This window comes from Sycon ciliatum, chromosome 8, assembly GCF_964019385.1.
Source record: "Sycon ciliatum chromosome 8, ocSycCili1.1, whole genome shotgun sequence".
Classification (NCBI taxonomy): Eukaryota; Metazoa; Porifera; class Calcarea; order Leucosolenida; family Sycettidae; genus Sycon; species Sycon ciliatum.
The window spans coordinates 8,721,683-8,740,214 of NC_088650.1; the positions used below are offsets into that span (position 1 = coordinate 8,721,683).

At 53.1% G+C, this 18,532-nt stretch overlaps 2 protein-coding genes across 3 annotated transcripts in view; both read right to left on the reverse strand.

Moving 5' to 3' along the window:
- Positions 1-168: 168 nt before the first annotated feature.
- Positions 169-3,561, reverse strand: LOC135823226 (ras association domain-containing protein 1-like). The gene has a single exon (XM_065336071.1). The coding sequence runs from the start codon at positions 2,686-2,688 to the stop codon at positions 1,555-1,557; it is 1,134 nt and encodes a 377-aa protein (XP_065192143.1). The 5' UTR covers positions 2,689-3,561; the 3' UTR covers positions 169-1,554.
- A 1,992-nt stretch (positions 3,562-5,553) lies between these two features.
- LOC135823227 (uncharacterized) overlaps positions 5,554-18,532 on the reverse strand; it is a 37,019-nt gene continuing 24,040 nt past the window's right edge. Inside the window, exons 13-20 of one of the 2 annotated variants that reach the window (XM_065336073.1) lie at positions 17,766-18,233; positions 17,284-17,501; positions 16,528-16,742; positions 13,475-16,023; positions 11,181-12,742; positions 9,215-10,685; positions 7,802-8,059; positions 5,554-6,641 (exon numbers count right to left, since the gene is read on the reverse strand). In XM_065336073.1, coding sequence (XP_065192145.1) covers positions 6,211-6,641; positions 7,802-8,059; positions 9,215-10,685; positions 11,181-12,742; positions 13,475-16,023; positions 16,528-16,742; positions 17,284-17,501; positions 17,766-18,233 — 7,172 coding nt within the window. In that variant the 3' untranslated portion in view covers positions 5,554-6,210. Of the gene's footprint in view, positions 6,642-7,801; positions 8,063-9,214; positions 10,686-11,180; positions 12,743-13,474; positions 16,024-16,527; positions 16,743-17,283; positions 17,502-17,765; positions 18,234-18,532 lie in introns of both variants that reach the window. The other variant, XM_065336072.1, reaches the window with a different exon arrangement.

The following is an 18,532-nucleotide window of genomic DNA, read 5'->3' on the forward strand; positions in this document are numbered from 1 at the left end:
CGAGACGGACACCCTGATGCCATCAATCCTCTTTCTGCACCTTGTCCTCAACCACCTACTGAGGTGCGGTGAGCCCACAAGTGGGATCATTTCCAAGTCCACCCAGAGTTTGGTGATTTCAGGGGGTGTCGGCCACTGGGCAGTTCAATATCAAATTGAGTCATCTTCAAGTTCCAAGATTGAATCTCTCCCCCTCTCCCGGGGAGACCCACGTGACTAGTTTTGGCAGTGAGCAACTGTGTGTGTGTGCGTGGCCATAGCAAGCAAGCAAGCACGATGCCGACACTGTACAACATAATCCACCAAGAGCTCGACAGGGGCACACCACCCTGTACGGTGACGAGGGCTTTTCACAAAATAAGGGTGAGCTAGACGGAAGGCAGACAATGGCAAACAAAACGGATAAAAGCCTAGGATGAAGAACGGAGTAAGTGGGGACAAAGCAGTTTGTTGCAGAAGAGAAAAGCAGGCACGCGGAGGCTAGGCAAGGCGGCCAAGCCAACATAGTCGCGATAGACAGAGGACACTCGAGCACAAGCATGAACACAGTGCACGACCAACTGCGCACTCTCTACACGCAGTCCTGGAGCGGTCTGGGAAAAAAATTAGCTTAGCAACCCATCACCACACACAATTCAGGAATCAATAAAAGAAGCAGTAATTCCCTAAATCAGTTGCACACTGTGATAGTGTGGAGTGATGTGATGCGCTCACTCTACTCAATAAAAAGAGAGGGGTCTGTCAAGAAAGTCACCACAGATGCGTAACTCAAATCAACCTATGTTTCAATATCCGTAAAAAAAAGAAGGTGAAGTGGGAAAATGGAGAGGGTTGCGGAGAAGCACCGCTGTTCCGCGAAATATAAAAAAGAGGCAGATGATCCGCAACCTTAGTACGCCCACTCGCGCTCGCACACACACGTGCACACACCTGTGCACACATGCACGTCCACATATACACACACACACGCACACACACACACACACACACACACACACACACACACACACACACACACACACACACACACACACACCTGTCACCATGTGGAGTAGGAGAAGGGTAAGCAGCCACCCATGACTCCATCAGGCACGATGTCCCACCAGCACAACTGGAGTTGTGCAGGCATCAATGTTACTAGGAACTCTCAGGATCCGGCGAGAGACCAATACTGTGTGGCTGCAACGAACTACACACGAGTGCTCTGCTGGAGCTGTACGTTCCAGGTCAAAGAAGCACCAGCACACACTTAAATACACACGGAACAGAATCGTGTCCCTGAGCAGTGGACAACAGATATTGCGGAGAATGTTTCAGTAGAGACCGGTGGCTACCTGCAATTGGCAGTGTGTTTCGTGAGGAAGCGGACGGTCACGGATACTGAGCCACTATACGATGGCTGTTCCGCTGCAGTCCCATTGGTGAACCCCATGGTCCGGGTCTGCAGTACTGGGATAGGAATTAGAGCGTGAAAGCCGACATGCCATGCAGGGCAGCCGCACATTGGGGATGTGTGCTGTAGGCCAAAGCACGCCGCAACACTACTACTAGTGGTCAAGTCTCACTCTCATTGCTACTGGATGCGCCTTCCTGCTCCATGTCGAAACTATCCTGCTTGGACTGTATCAGCTTCTCGATACGCAGCCGCTTCATCTCGTAGTTCTTCTTGATGATGCTGACGTACTTTTCCTCCTCGATGTTGAGCATTTTCAGAAAGTTTCCCAGCTCCGTGTAGGTGAACCGGTCCCAGTGTATCAGCGTGTCCATACGCTTGCGCCCACTGCTGACGAGCTGTAGCGAGAGCGAGTGCATCGGACAGGGGCCCCACAGCAGCACCAGCAGCAGCGGTTCCTCCTTGCTGTCCATGCGCCGGCCACCCGGCCCACCTCGCCGGCCCTCGCACTCAAACAGTCCGAAGTTGGAGATGTTGTCGACGACACGGTACTTCTCCATCAGGCCCTCGATGATGCTCTTGGCAGTCGTGTGGCAGTCAATCACCATCTTAGTGGTCATATCATTGAGGTAGATCACAGACTTCTCCGCGCCCTTAGCGCCCCCACTGTAGCCAGGCGTAAGATTGCCGCGGTTTCCCGCCGAACTATGATTCGTCGACTGGTGTATAGATATCGGGTGCACCAGGTTCAAGTGGATTTCCACAAAGCCGGTGAAGCCCGTCTTGTCATCCTTCATCGACATTGGCAAATTGCCTCGCGCCGCATTGAACGCGTTGACCATCTTGACAACATCAAACAAGTGCACTTCCGACACGTCTCCAGTGGCCGAATCTCCCACCACCGGCGACTTGGATTTCTGGCTCGGCTTGAATTTCTCCTGGGCCTCGACTGGTGGGATCCCACAGAAGTATACGGTTAACTTTGCGGAGTCTTTTCTCTTCAGGGGTCCACGTGTCTTGTCCAGGACAAGGCCATAACGGATCCCATCACTCCGACTGCCCGATTGTCCTACATTCAGTACGCCTTTCTCCACTGGCCCATCTGAAGATGCCTGTTTACTGGGATGGCGAATGGGAGCTAGGGTCGTTGCAGGTGATGTAGCGCCATCGAAACTAACCAGTGCCGAGGTGTTCGTGAGACGCACAGCCCTGGTCCGTTTAAAGTTCACACTGATGGAAGAATCAGACTGGGAACCTGTTGCATGAGCTGGAGTGTCCGAGGGCACATTGCCCATCGTAAATACATGTACCTCAGCCTGAAGACCTCATCCACAAGAGCAGAAGCCAGGACAAGGGGCTGAAGACAGAGCAGCCAAGGTCGTGACAATCCCACAGATGCGACGATCAACTGCTATTTCAGCACTCCTGGGGAAGGTCAAATCTTCAGCCACCAGCACTAGACTCTGAAATTACTTCGGAAAATGACAAACTTCGAATGTCACATTTGAACAAACAAAATACAATGTACTACACAAATGAATCGGCTCTCGCGGATGGGAATAATTCTGGTTCTCGATCGAACGAGTGAATTATGAGTTGACGATCAGTCTTGCTGGAAACCAGAGGAGCTCATCTCCAGAATTCCTTGATCGAGAAGCGACGGAAGCCATAACTGGAAATCTACAGCACAATTTCTGCACTCTAGCTGTGAAGGCTGTCACAGAAGCCAAAACCGTCACCACGAAGTTTGTCAACTAACTGGAAAGCATGCAGCAGTGCATATGCAGAGACCTGGTGACAGAAGTGATGGCCTGATATGGACTGATCTTCAAAAAAGAGAGCTCACACACCTGCTCGCCTCCGCGGCGCAGGTCATTTCCCTGCTGGCGTTCTTGGTTTGGTTCACATAGTCATTGATGTGTCCCACTTTCATTTTCAAATCTGCAAGCTGAGCAAAGAGATCACTTTTAGTTTTGCCAATCTCTGCGATCGCTTCACAAAAGAAAGTGAGACCGAGTGAGTGGAGGTGGCGTGGGGGCGATTTCAACTCCCTGGTATCAAGAGTAGATCCTGCATTATCGTGACTTGTAAAATCTACTCTTACTGGTAGATCTACATACTCCCGACTGTAACCCTCAACTAATTACTTCTCAAGTGAACTGTCCGTTCGAGTATGGGCCCCACACCACGAACATCGAGACCAGGGCCAGGCCCAGCCGGGGGCTAGCCCGCTACAGCTCTGCGTGTAGATCTACCCTTGTTGTAGGCCCTGTGCATGCACAGGATCTAGGAGTAGGAGTCTTTACTTGCTTCCCTTGTGACCAGCGTAGAGCCGTGTTTGTGATTATGAGCGTAGTACAAACTCCGTGTCTTGCTGAAACCAGGCGCACAGATCCTGACGACCTGAACGCACGCGCAATTGCAAGCACCTGCCATCTGAAAGGCCGGAAGGCTTCCCGATCCGCAACGGATGCTCTCCTCTCGCGTAGCTGTAAAAGTGGTAAGTGATGAAATGGTGCGGATGATACAACGATAGTACGTTGTTGCTCTGTTTGAATTCATTTTTTTGTGGTTGTGCCATAAGACAGTATACTGTTATGATACGTAGTGCACTATAATCATGGCTTCACACCAGGGAGTCGTCAGATACATATTTGGCGACGCCGCAAAAATGAATTTGCGGTATCAGTACCACAATCCAGCCAAGGCCAAGGCCGGCTTTCATCATCACGCGGTATCCTTCCTTTCTTCGTGCGTTCAGTAAGTACAGGATAAAGATGGGAAGCACTCTATGATGCAATGTACTGCCGTGGACATGGACATCCAGTCGGCGGTTAAGCGGCCATGCAGCCGTAAGTACGCATGCGATCAACATGTGCACGGTGCATGCAACGTTCTGTACGCACTGAGCACGAGGGCACCGGCTCCAGTCATTCGGCCGGATTTCCATGTCCACGACAGACTGGTCAGTAGTAGTACCAGCCAGGGTGGGGCTGTTGTCGGTTGGTTACCTCATGTCCACAACTTCGACTTCCCAGGCCAGGGTGGGTCTAAAGTAAAGAGCTCCCAGGCCCCTGTTTCTGTGCGAGATTGTGACATCGAAATTCAAGGACTGGAGTCGCACAAAAAAAGAAGCTTCCTTGTTTCCTAGTGTGCATTTCACACCTGGTTGAGTTTTGTCCTTTCTCACAGCGATTATGAATACAGAGAAATAGTCATTGTATGAAGTACAGGCACCCTGAGTATAACTTACTTACTTTTCTCTGCATTGGATAGGAATACATGTACTTCTTTGAGGACCCGGCGCGTCGCCCAGGGGGGGGGGGGACGGGGGCATATGTACCCCCCCCCCCCCGAATCTTTTGACCTTCGTTCGGCATGTGCAAGTATCCCCAAGGATTGCAGTTCAGTGCGTCCTGTGAAGCCAGAATTGAGTGCCAGTGCGCAAAGTCCACTCGCAATTAATGCTATAGAATAATGATGATTTACGAATTTAATGTACAAATGTGCAATATACTGGTACGCTGCAATTTCAATTACAAACCTACTGCTTGAACTGCTTCAAGAATAATTTTGACCGTGCATACTGCACACTGCTTGAATTTTATGGCAAGCTTATCGCATTCCTGACGTGTAGTGTATATTGTGTACAATCATGTACGAGTAATCAGTGTGTGTTTCCACTACAACTTCACCTATAGAGGTTATGCAAATGACATCATGGGGTGAGTTAGTGGAACCACTTAAGGACGCTAAGTACACAGTGGAACTGCTTATGTGCACTATGTATGCAGTGTGAATCGCTAGAACATCGCTGTCCTGCGACTTTGTCAAAGCATCTCAACTGAAGGTGTAATCGCATAACCTCTATAATTTGGCGTCTGCCTGGGTGCCTGCAATGTTCGGATTCAGTCCCTGTCTAGACTAGAGGACTGCCTTTACCAGGTTCCCACGGCACACCCACCAAATCACATTGGAGAACTTTATCGTGTTCTCACCAAAATTACCCGGTATATTGCACCGTAGCTCTTAGGGCCGCAACGGGTAGGGGTTTGGTCGGGTAACGAGTTCGGGTATTTCTATCCGGGTAGCACGGGTACCGTACCCCACTGACCGATGACACCCCTAGTAAAACTCCGGGCATTCACAACATGGCCAGATTGAGAAAACCGAAACTTCACCGACTTGGTATGCATAGCTGGAGCATTTCAAAGCATGAACTACATGTAGTACCTCCTTTATGAACAAAGGAAAATAACATATATAATATATCGGACAGATAAGAAATCAATCAATCAATAAGAGAAGAAAAGCGGAAGTTGACAAACTAAGTTTTATGGATAATACTGAATGTGAAAGATCATCATCACTTCATCAGGGCTGTCCAGGACCACCCATCGTCGACTACGTGCACTCGCAGTGTGTGTGTTTCATCTACTACATTGTGTGTTAGGTCGATGTGCTTATGTGCGGAATGTATGTTTTACGTCATGACATGCATGGTAAAGGCAGGATCTGTCAGAGATATGAGATCTAGAAAGGAGCTTTCCCTACAGTAGCTGTGGTGTCCAGCGGGGCCATCTGCAACCCCCTGCAGACCTTAGTTACACCCGTTCATGTAGACAACGTGGTCAAAATCAACTGTCTCCGTATGTTTCCAAGTATACATATATTGGCCAGCGGTTCTAGAACCACCGGGCCACATGAATACGTTGTCAACGGTTTACTGTCACTGGTGCAGAGCAATGGGTCTCAACCGGTACAAAAGTCCCACTTTAAAATGTGTTCCGATATGACTGCCCCGTGGGCTGCGTTTCTTACACATAGTCGTCGGACTTTGTCACATCGGCGTTGTCTTCACCACCGTCGTCACTGACTTCTTTCAGATCCTCCAGCATTTCGCCAGCCGCGCGTAAGCCTTCACTTTGAACGGTGACATCATCAGCGGCAGCCATGTCATTGCTCATGAAGGATTTCACCGACAGGTGCTTGCTGATTTCTCGCCCAACCCCCGGGTGCTTCCGTCTTTGTAGCTTTTCTTGTGCAGGAGTGGCAGCGGCCGCAGCTGTGGCTGGTTCTTCGGGCTGTGGCTCCTGTGTGTTGGACACGGAGGCGGTGTTCGGTGGGAATGCTTCTTGCTTGGACCTGGACCGCATGCTGCCCTCGGTGGCAGGTGCCCGTTCCGACTCCTCCGCCGGGCTGCCAAGCGATACAATGGAGGTGATGGTGTCGTGCCGCACAGGTGGCCCTGCAATACAAATACGTATGCGCGTGCACACACACGCACACACATGCACGCACACACGTACACACACACACACACACACACACACACACACACACACACACACACACACACACACACAAGAGCAACTTGGAGGTATGATTACACATTGCACATTCAGCCAGGCTTGTCTGCTATAATGATGGTACCTACGATGATGACAGATAGTCACCAGCGACAGTAGAACAATGTAGAAAGAAATGCCAAGATCGGTTGTAGGCCATTTGCGCTTAGCCCACAACATATCTACTAGAAGTACATGTACAGTAAAGCCTGTCAAGGCCACCACTCGGATAAGGCGACCATCTGTCCTAAAAGACCACTGAAACCAGGACCAAGAGATGCTATTTCCAGTCAAATGACACTGGATAAGGAGACCACTTGGTAACAGGGACCATGTGTTGAAGGTCCCTCGAGCGGTCGTTTTGGACAAGTTTCACTGTACGTGTTTGCTGGAGACCAGCGCCCTGCTAACGCAACTAAGCATGAAAATGTGACTGGCCAAGGTTCGTATGTGCACCGGAAAAAGAACTCGCCTCCACGCATTGCCCTGTTCTCCACTACGTCATTCTCCCTCGAGAGCGTGTGTACAGGCAATGTAGCCTCCAACATGCAAGGGGTTTGTCACAACATCAGTGATAGGGACGCATTTGCTTGCGCGCGGGAGTGCCATTAAACCAGATTCTTTCTCACCATTACGCCTGCATGCTCGTAAGTACACGCGCAGCCTGGTGTGCTTACTGCAACAGCATTAATATAGCTACACGGGGGGGGGGGGGGGGGGCAACAGATAAGGTCGCCTTCAGTCGGCAACGGCAGGTTTCACAAATGCTAGCAGAACAGAGTCCAGCACACAGAAATATCTCAACTCATCCACACAGAACAGGACCGGCGGAAGCAGTTTTTGATTCGTCCGGCCATACCCCAGCCAGCCTTTCATACTTTCTGTAGGACAGGGAGGGTATACACATGACCTCCTCGGCACTAAACACACATTGGAGACTGAAGCGTGTTTTCGGTCATGGCCTGATCAACCAGACCGGTTCCGCCGGGCCACACAGACGTCATTTCCTGTCAAACATTTCATTGGTCTTGGCATTAGCGGTACTCGTATCATGCCTCACCTGGCCGCGTGGGTGAGTTTGCGTTCAGAACGGACGAGTGGCCTTTTTTAGGGCTGCGCCGCTTTCCCGGCCGTGGAGGCTCATTGGCCTCCGGTATAGCGGCGACATTCTCTTCGTTCAGCAGGGACGAATCGGCCACCTTGAAGCTGCGCTGCTTTGCGAGGCGCCCGGTGAGGGTGGTAAGCGAGTGTATGGACGATGGCCGACGGTGGTTGACCGGGGCGGTGCTCCTGCCTTGCGACGCTTTCCCGCCGTTCTCTGCTGCGCACGAGAAAACGACAAAGCAGCAACGTGACCAATGTGACATCACGTGACTAGGTGCTGGCTGGCATGCTTGGTTTGCCGCTTAACCATTTGACTGCTGCAGGGTGGTGGATCAGGGCTTTATAAGGACCAGCAAAATGGGTTATTTTCTACTGAAAACACCACACGTAAAAAGCTGCTATGCAAATGAAAGTATGGACTTTTTTAAGGCTATTGCAAGGTGTTTCCACATGACCTACAATGCATGTAGTATCGTCGTGCCTGAACGTACATTCATTATTCATTATAATTATTTCATTTGATCGGTTTTCCGAAGACAAAATAGATGCCTATCACGGAAATCTCAAGGGGGTTTAAAAAAGATTCCACTCCCAATAAGCCCGCCACCTTGAAGTCAACCACTTACGACAAGTCAACGCAACCCTCCGCACCTACTGTAGTATACACAGTACTGGTACCTGTACACGGCCAGCACCACCATTCATCATTACCAGTCAACACACACACAAACAACTCGGAGCATCCTGCACTGGCTCCGAACGGATGCCTCACAATATCAGCACATCCATAATCGGGCCTCACAATCAGCTCATCCAGAATCATGCCTCCAATATCAGCTCATCCAGAATCATGCCTCACAATATCAGCTCATCCAGAATCATGCCTCCAATATCAGCTCATCCAGAATCATGCCTCACAATATCAGCAAATCCAGAATTATGCCTCACAATATCAGCAAATCCAGAATCATGCCTCACAATAACAGCTCACCCATAATCGTGCCTCACAACATCAGCTCATCCAGAATCATACCTAACAATATCAGCTCATCCAGAATTATGTCTCACCATATCAGCAAATCCAGAATCATGCCTCACAATATCAGCTCATCCAGAATTATGCCTCACAATATCAGTACATCCATAAACACAGCAAGTCTCCCTTCTCTTTTTGGTTGTTGTTGTTGTTGTTGTTGTTGTTTTTGTGATAATCGTTGTTGTAGTAGTCGTGGTTGGCTTAAACCCCACTTGCTCGCCAAATCATTACGGCCATCGGGCTCTTTATGCAATGGGTTTGCATGCAGTTAATATAGAAAGAGCAGTATCTTTACTGTACTGCTTATAGGCATGGACGTGTCCGTTCACGTACCTGGCGACTTTGCCTGGTGCGTTGCTGATGGAGTGGTTGGTGGTGTCGTGGGCGAACTCACTGACGTACGCCGCTGGGTCGTCGGGCCGCTGCCCGAGTGAGAAACAGCGCCGGCGCTGCGAGTCTCGTTCAGTGGCACCAACGGCATTGACCCCGGCAACAGGGTCGGCGGTGACTTGACCGGCGCCAGGGGAGTGCGTGACGACGTTCGCGACGTCAGCGGCTTTCTGCCCTGAGCAGTCGCCGGGGGAGATGTTGCCGCGGGGCCGACGTAGCTCGTCGGCACATTCTGCATGGTGGCTATACTGCTGTCATTGCCCACTACTACAGCTGCTTGCCCGTCCGGTATTGCACTCGGGTCAAAGCTGGTCTCGGCTTCGCTAGTGTTTGTAAACACCGTATCGTTGGAATCCATGCGAGATCGTGACGCCGTTCGCAGAAAATCGCCCCAGTTGCTACTTTGCGACGCCCTTCTGCCTGTGCTGACCAGGCTTACGTTCGTGGCCCGGCGGCCTTTTTGGGAGAGAATGTCCTTCCGCTTGCGCTGCTCTGCCAGCAGATGGCACTCCTTCTGGTGGATCGCCTCCCATTGCTCTTGCTGACAGTCGGGGCTGCAGTAGCCGCGCGCGCCGCACGTGGTGCACTCGAACTGAGCCACCTTGCCGCAGGTGCAGAAGTGACGCATCAGCCCCTGCTGGCCTTCCTTGCTCAGCATCTCCGGCACCATCTTCCTGATGAACACGGTATCCTCGTAGACGGTGCTGACGAACTTGCTCTGCTCCAGGCCGGGCTCGATGTCGGTTAAGTCGCGCGTCAGGAAGTAGAACGTGCTGGGTACGCACTGGAAGCTGTCGTTAAGATCGATGCGCAGCTTGCGCAGGCGCGTCGTCGGCAGTGCACTGATAATGCCAATCTTATGCCGTACACTGTGCTCGTCCAGCATGATCACGCTCATCTCCGCGCCGCTCTCCGACTGGAAGGCTGCCGTCTTGGGACGGTTGCGCACCTCGGTCAGGACAACGTGTTCGACGCTCTTCTCGTTGTTGATGGGGAGCGCAGCAGAGTCGCCGATGACCCGCGACTTCCACTTCTTCTTGCTGTGTAGGAAATACAGCAGCGCGAGGATGAGCAGTATGCAAATAATTGCCCCGATGACGGCGCCGACTATCGTCCCGGTATCGTCCGTTGACGTATTTTCTCCAGGCGTCGGACCGGTAGGTGGTTGGCTGGCACTGCTCGTGGGCTCGACAGTGGTGGCCAGCGTCGTGGCTGCTGCCGTGGTCACCGTTGTCGTGGGGACGATGGATGGCGTCGGCGTCGTCGGGGGCGACGGAGTGGTCGGCAGCGGCACCGGGATGCGGATCACTGCGAACTGCGTCAGATGGTTGTGCTGGCAAACAGCAAACGCCTGAGCACCGTCCTGCACAATCTCCGGCAGCTGCACACTGCTGCCAATCGACCATTGCGAGTCCTGCGGAAACACACAGGGAGAAAGAAAACAATGACTCTCCACTACCGAGTCTTCAGTTAGCGATACCAAAACACGGTGAAACAATCACTCGTTGCTGAATCTTTAATTGGCAATACCGCCGATCTAGGCCATTCAACTAGCCGTCGAGCACGTGAGCTATGGGAGTGTGTTCACCTGCACATCACTAACAGTGCATGTACTTTTCAACAAGGATACAGCTCACTTGCACACACACACACACACAGACAGACAGGCCTGATTCAACAAGGATACAGCTCACTTGCACACACAGACAGACAGGCATGATTCAACAAGGATACAGCTCACTTGCACACACAGAGACAGACAGGCATGATTCAACAATGCACATCATGTATGTGTGGTTAGTGTACTCGATAATGACCATCGTAACCGAAACCAATTTGTATTTTCTCTTATCCACGATTCATATCGGCTCTCCATCCGAGTTCAACCTATCATTTTGTCATCTCTTACCTGCAGTGCACGATACGCACAGGTGAAATTGGTCCCCGGCTCAAGTGCACCACCGTTGGGTAGAGGCAGTCGCACTTGGATCGGCTGCGATTGATTCTGCACGCGGAACGCGTGTCCACTGACGGGGTGCATGATGGACACGCTCAGCTGGCGCTGGCTGAGCACGGACACCGTCGACAGGTCTCGGCCGGGAAACTGCCGGTCCAGCATGGACCGAGCCGCCGGGTCGAGAGCTGTGCTGCTCGCTTGCTGGCTGTACTCTGCACGAACAACGCACGCTCCCTGGCATGCGCTGCCGTCCGTACGGCCACAGCCCCAGTTGGCTAGCACCGAGCTGAGCTGGGTACCGAAGTCGACGCAGCTGGAATCCGTGCAGAACTTGCCACGCGGGATGGTGACTTCAGCAGTTACTTTGGCGCCAGGGACGTTGATCATCTCCGCTTGTTCATCGAGCGCCAACTCTGTACACATCGCTGAAGCGACCTGCTGGGTTGCCTTCCGAAGAAGGTCGATTGACTGTGACTGCCGGCTGCGTGGCGCCCGCTCCACTATCTGTGACAGGCTCCTCAAAACTGAGGTGCTGTCATCATTCGAGAGAATTGGCTCGGATTTGAGCATCAGAGACGGGTTGGTGGGTACCAGCACGCTTGTGGTGTGGGGTAACTCCACTAAGCCTGCCTTGAGCGGGACTGCAGCTGTTAGTAGGGTGTCGATGGAACGCAGCAAGAAGTCAGTCGTCCCTTCACTCAAGATGCTCGTTGCTTCTGTGAATGTAACCGCAGTACGCTGTGCCTGCTGCAGTGCTGACAAGTGTGTGGGAAGAGAGGACACGATGTTAGAAAGCAGCTGTGCGCCGTCGTTGGTGACTTGCTCTGTCAGGCTACCTGCACGCCCTGTTGCCTCTAGCGACATGACGGTGAGTTCTCGCAGGGCACTGGACCAATCACGGCGCTCCGTAAAGTCCTGCATGGCGCGGCTGTACGCAGCATTCGTCAGGACGTCGGTTGCGGTTGCCGTTCTGGAAACGGCGACCGGGAATGATGCAGACGCAGTCGCGGCGGTGCTGGCCCTGCTGCGGATCTCTAAACTAATCGGATAGTTCCCATGTGGTAGCCGGGTGCTCACTTCTCGCCTAACCGTCCAACCTGTCAACCAATTGCGGGTACCCGTTTGCAGCTCAACCCCAAAGCGATACTCCAGGTCACTGCCATGTACCTCGTCTTGCCAGTTGGCCGCTTGCAACACGAACACGGTCTCCTCGTTACCCGATGCGGGAGAGGCGATGAGGGTTCCGCCGGTAGCTGGCGGCAAGACTCGGAACTGGATGTTTGATGACAATGTAGCGGCGCTGCCATCGAAGATACTGATATTGACGGAGTACTTTCTGTTTGTGGACAGCACGGCAGGAGCGACGATCAGCACCACTTCCGCTTCCAGCTGCGGAGCAATGGAGAGCGAGTGTGTCAGCGAGGTTACTGAGCTGTTGCTGGTGAACTGCTGTTGGCGGTGACTTGGTGACATCAAGGTTGCGCGGCTGTCGGACAGGTTGAATACGGTCAAACCTGCAAGGCAACACCACCGTTGAACAACACATGTGCTGGGTCAGCAAACAGTATATACAAACATTATGCAATAACGTACAGAAGCTGTAAGCTTCAAAGTTACAAAACTGGCAAGTAAGGAATAAGTTTCATACAGGCATAAGTCAAACGACGTTTGCTAGACACAGCTGTGGAGTAGTACAGCTGTGGAGTAGTACAGTCGTGACACAGCTGTGGAGTAGTACAGCTGTGGAGTAGTACAGTCGTGACACAGCTGTGGAGTAGTACAGTCGTGGCCAAAGAAATCCGACACGCGAGGCAGAAGCAGCGCCACGTTTCCATTTCAATTACGTCTTGCACGGTCCAAACCCCCAGCCGAGGGCCACAACGAGGGGCGCAAGGGGGGGGGGGCACGACCGTGGTGCTGCTTTCGGCTCATGGGTCGGATTCCTTTTCCCACGGCTGCTACTCTCTAGTCACAGTTTTACCGAGCCAGACCAGTACCGTATAGCCGGGAATTTTCGGTGCTGTACAATTTTCGGTATTTCCCAAAAATCAACGGTTCGGTAGAGCGGACATTTCGGCAAACCAGTTTTCCAGATCCAAAAATGCATTTTGCACACTGTGTGGCATGTCATGGTTGAATTTTAGGTAGCGTTTTATTTTAGGTAAAAATTGCCCATAGCAAAGTTATCGAAAATATATCTCCACGAAAATTTCCGTTTTTAGAGTAACACGCCACACACAACTTACCTGCTCCGCCGATTGATGTCCAAGTGACGTTCAGCGGCAACTGGCTGGACGTAGTAATCCACGCTCGCAGCGCTACCTTCTGTCCAGCATACACCACGGGCACCTGGCTAGATAGTACTCGAATACGCGTGCCCGGCTGTGTGGCGTGCGTTTTGATCAGGGAAGTGGCGCTCGCGCTGCTACGGTCTCCGGCGCGGACCGTGACGCTGAACTTGTATAATTGATTCGGCGACAGTTTGCCCGCTGGTATAGACAGATGTGCACTTGCTGGCAGAGGTAGCGGCGCATTGACGCCGCGACTCGACTCACACGCGATGCCCTGCCCGTCAACGCACTGCCACCGGTACTGGGGCGAGGTGAACTGCTCGCCTTCTCGTTGCGCGAGCAGAACGGCCGAGAGCGAAATGTCCTCTTGCGAGGACACGTCCCGATCACCGCCCTGGATCACAACAGCCAGGTCAGATTGACGCACCGACACTGCCTTGGTCGCTACAGTGTTCACAGAAACACTACCAGTTTTTGTGTTGTACCATACAGTGGAAGTTGCCACCGCCGAGAATTGTCCAGTGCCGATTGATGAAGTGCTTAGCAGGAATGTGCTCAATGGCTGAGAAGATGACGACACTAGCGTGTCGGGCACCAAATTATTGCCAGAAAGTCTCCATAGCTGCCACAGCGTGTTCGACTTTGTCACAACTGTACACGCCGAATGCCACAGCTGCGTGCCCAGCACGACAGAGTCCGCCGCAGCTGTCAGGGACAGTTCGGGCGGGCCAGTGATGCGCACATCAACTTCGCTGCTACTCACATTTGGTTTCAGGACGGGATGTCGAGCCGGACTGGACGGCATGTCGAGAGCGTTGACAACGGTCAAGTGCACATAGTACCGGACGTCGGGCTGAAAGAAGCTGGCATTGAGAGACAGAGTGCTGCTCAACGGCGATTGCGCACTGGCCATCTGCTGCAGAGCTGAGAAGCCAGGCGTTTCGGCATCCTCCGTGGCCACGCTCCACTGGTACAGCACAGATCTGTACCCGACCGAGCCAGTCGCGTAGCCCCGCACGACAATGGATCCACAGCGGGGGACTTCCGCAGGGCCGACGATTGATGCGGTCGCACTGGGCGCCTCGCGGAAGGGAGCGGTCACAACTATCTGATCCCCCACAGAGGCCCGAGGGTGGGCTTGGGAACGAGCACGGATGCTGTTATCTACGGTGTGCAGGCGCGACGCAAGCGACACACTGCCTGCACTGCTGAGCGTGACCACCACTGCCTGTTGGCTGTCAGACTCCCAGGCGCAGCGTGCCAAGCCGTCGCCGAGCAGTGCCGCTGCGTCCTTGAAGACCTGCGCACAGTTGGTCAAGTCGCCAGAGTCCAGGGTGATGGCTCGGTCCCAGCGCACTCTCAGCGTGGTCAGGCCGTTGGAGAACTGCGCGGTCTGCATCGCCGGGGCACTCCGCTCGTAGGTGAACAATGTTGGCATACCAACCGATGTACGCAGTATGCCCGAATGCTGCCCATCAATACTAATGTACATCTCTACACGGCACGACTGCGCCACCTCTGGCAGCTGACAGGTAACGTGCGTTACGTTCATGGACGTTGGCACTATGCTGTAATAGCCGTCAACGTCAAGCTGCTTGCCGGCCAGCGCTCCGCATCGTGTTACGTTTCCCAGCAGACAGCGCACGTCGGCACTGGGCACAAAGTTCTTTCCGGTCACTGTGACTCGAGGCGATGATTCGGTGAGCGACCTGTCGGGCTCAATGGCATCCACGACCATGTTGGCGGTGTCGAGGAACACGAACCTCGCGTTAATGTCTTCCAGGTCGTTGTAGCGGTCATCGGGCCGCACGCTGAGCTTGAACGAACCAGGCGCCAACGACAGTGGTGCGATGCAGCTCATGGAGCTCTGGTCCAGCATGTACGCCTTGGGACTCAGCTGTGTGCCGGTGCTGCCCGTGAACAAGCAGCGCGGGTTGACCGTCACCTGCGAGTTCGTCTCCACGACGCCACCGCACGACGGGATGAAGTTTCCGTTGGCGTCGAACGCGGACGACCCGGAGCTGTTGACAAAGAACCCAGCGCCCTGCACAGAAATGCGGGTGCCGCCCGACGCCGGTCCGCTCCGCGGCTGAAGATCGTAAATCCTCAGGCAGCCGCAGTTGTGACCGTTGCAGTGGCCGCAGCGATCACGCACCTTGCCGCTGGCCGGCTGGCCGTCGCAACCGTTGCAGGTCGTGCTGCTGCCACCACACACACCGCAGTTGTCCAGCGTTGCGTTGGCGTGCGCCGTGCTGTTGTAGCACACGCCGCACGCGTCCCGGAGAGCCGCGCCGAAGCACGTTCCCTCGCAGTCGCGGTACTCCAGCGGCACTCCGGGCGTGCTGACGTTGCGGCATACGCCGCAGTGCGCGTCCTGCTTGAACGGCCCGCCGCACACACCCGTGCAGTCCAGGCGATAGTTCCTCGGGAAGAGTGCCGTCCCGCCAGTGCAGTCACCGCAGTCGTCAATGCTGGCATTCCCGTGACACACTCCAGCACAGTCCCTGCATGTCAGCAGAACCAAGACACAGTCACACAAGTACACTGTATGCACACCATCACACACGGGGACACGTGTGAAGTACAGGTAGTCTGGCTGTTCTACAAGGCACTACCTACATGTACACAGTGGCATTCACTAGAGATGAGAATGATAACACTTTCACTGATCATGTGATGTATTGTTACATTGTAGTGTGCCAATGCTGGCAAGTTATTCTAAATACGATCTGCTACATGTGTCAAGGTTATGCGATTACAATGATCAGTGAGTGGTATCGCACATATAGCTTGCCACTCAGTACAAAATACCTTTGATAAACCCCTATCCTGTTCATTCCCTCCCTCCCTCTCTCCCCTCTCTCTCTCTCTCTCTCTCTCTCTCTCTCTCTCTCTCTCTCTCTCTCTCTCTCTCTCTCTCTCTCTCTCTCTCTCTCTCTCTCTCTCTCTCTCTCTCTCTCTCTCTCTCCGTCAACACAGCCAATCATGTTGTAAAGCACTGGCCTTACCTGACAGAGTTGTACTGTCGTGATGTGCCTCCCTCCACGCACTGCCCGCAGTCGTCAATCACGGCCGAGCCGAAGCATGTGCCGTGGCAGTCACGGCTTGTGTTCCGTCCGCGGCACACACCACAGTCATCACTGCCATGTCCGCTGAACGGCACTGAGTCGCAGGCCAGGCATGAGGAGCCGTCGCCACCGCACGAACCGCAAGAATCCCGAACCTGAAAGGCAACAAACATACAGAACTTGATCAGGTACTCGAATATAGATGTACAGTTGAAACCTGGTTTCGATGACCGCCTATACACTTATGGCAAGTGCATTGTGATCAGATTCTGCAAACACACGCAGTCTCGTCTCTCAAACCAGGATGACAATTGCACGCTGTCCATGTTTGGTGACAAGGAATAGTGGCCCGACATACCAGGCAGCTGCTGCGGAAACCAGGCAGACATTTGCACAGGTTTCGCCTTTTCTTACATCCAGCTGCATGTAAGTGATGCGCAACAGGCCACCGTTCCCTACCTTCTCCTATGGAGGGGTTTCACAAGTTTGCCATGTGCCATGTGACCCAATCTGTGCAGAACATGATCATGGCATGTGGACAGTGGAACCAACATGGCCGACCGCCCATCATGACTGTGCCCATAGATGCAAGGATTGAATGGAGTTGGAACCAACATGGCTGTTCTGTATGGTCATGTGATAGATGTGAAACCACTCTATTCATTGTAACCAAGTTCACTGCTCCGGGTCTCTCACCTTGTTAGAAGCCGACACTCCATCGCAGCCAATGCAGCTCGACCCGGTTCCGGCGCACACACAGCAGCTGTCATGCACGTTAGCCGATCCGGCCACTCCATCGCAGCCTAGCCGCGATGCGAGAATGCTGACCGTGCTCTTGCTGAATGCTTGACACGGTGGTGCGTCGCTTGCGTTTGTCAGGGTGGTGTAGCAGTCTGTGTTCACATTCATCTGACCTGTGAGTAGTGGAATGTGGACAGAGAGACAGACAGACATGCACGCACGCACACACACACATACACACACACACACACACACACGCACACACACACACACACAAACACACACACACACACACTATGATGCCAGGAAATGAAGCCACACAATAAGAATTTTCCATCCTACCAAGACCACCGTTTTAATAAACACACACGCCAGTCAGTGACACAGGTGCCACGACAAGCTCCCAATGATGACTTTGCTCCGGTAGAACTACTCACCTGACTTGCCTCCGAGGACTACGTCCCAGAACTTGACACGCAGAGAAGGCCCATTAGTCGGACCAGTGACCCAGTAGTAATCAGGGTTTGGACTGAAGCGCACTCGATCGTACGGCCGTAGCAGATGCGCACGCTGTTCAGAAAGCGACGTCGGGAAGGTCAGCCATCGGGACGTCCGGGAAACGTTCAGCGAGCGAGCGTGCTCGAGCAGCTTCTGCGTATTGGAAGCCACTGCTCGCACGTCACCGACGGTGATGCTGTTGAACACGACGTCCTCCTGCAAGAGATACTGCCAGGTGCCACGCTGCTGGCTCTGCGTACCCGTGACTGCAATTCCGATCGGTGTGCCGTCCAAGTCACTCGCTGCTTGCTCGGCTAGATCGCCGACCAGAGTACCGTAGTTGAAATCACCGCTGCTGCCGCCGGCACTGGAGGGTTGACAACCAGCCCCCTTTCCAAAGTATGCATCTGCAGAGCAATAGGGTACACACACCAACATAATGTCATCAGTTGTGACACATGTGGGGCACACGTCCCATGAGGTATTTGCAATTCATCCACAGTCAACTTGGCTTATATTGACTGCAGATATAACGACAATTCGCGAATAACGACAGAATTTCCATGCCCAGAGCAAAGTCCCATCTAATTGTGATACATATAATGAGACTTCGGGTATACGGACACTTTGCGAATAAGGACACTTTTCTGATGCCCCCACCGAGTGTCGTATATAGTTGACTGTACGTGTACATGTCTGCGCTGTG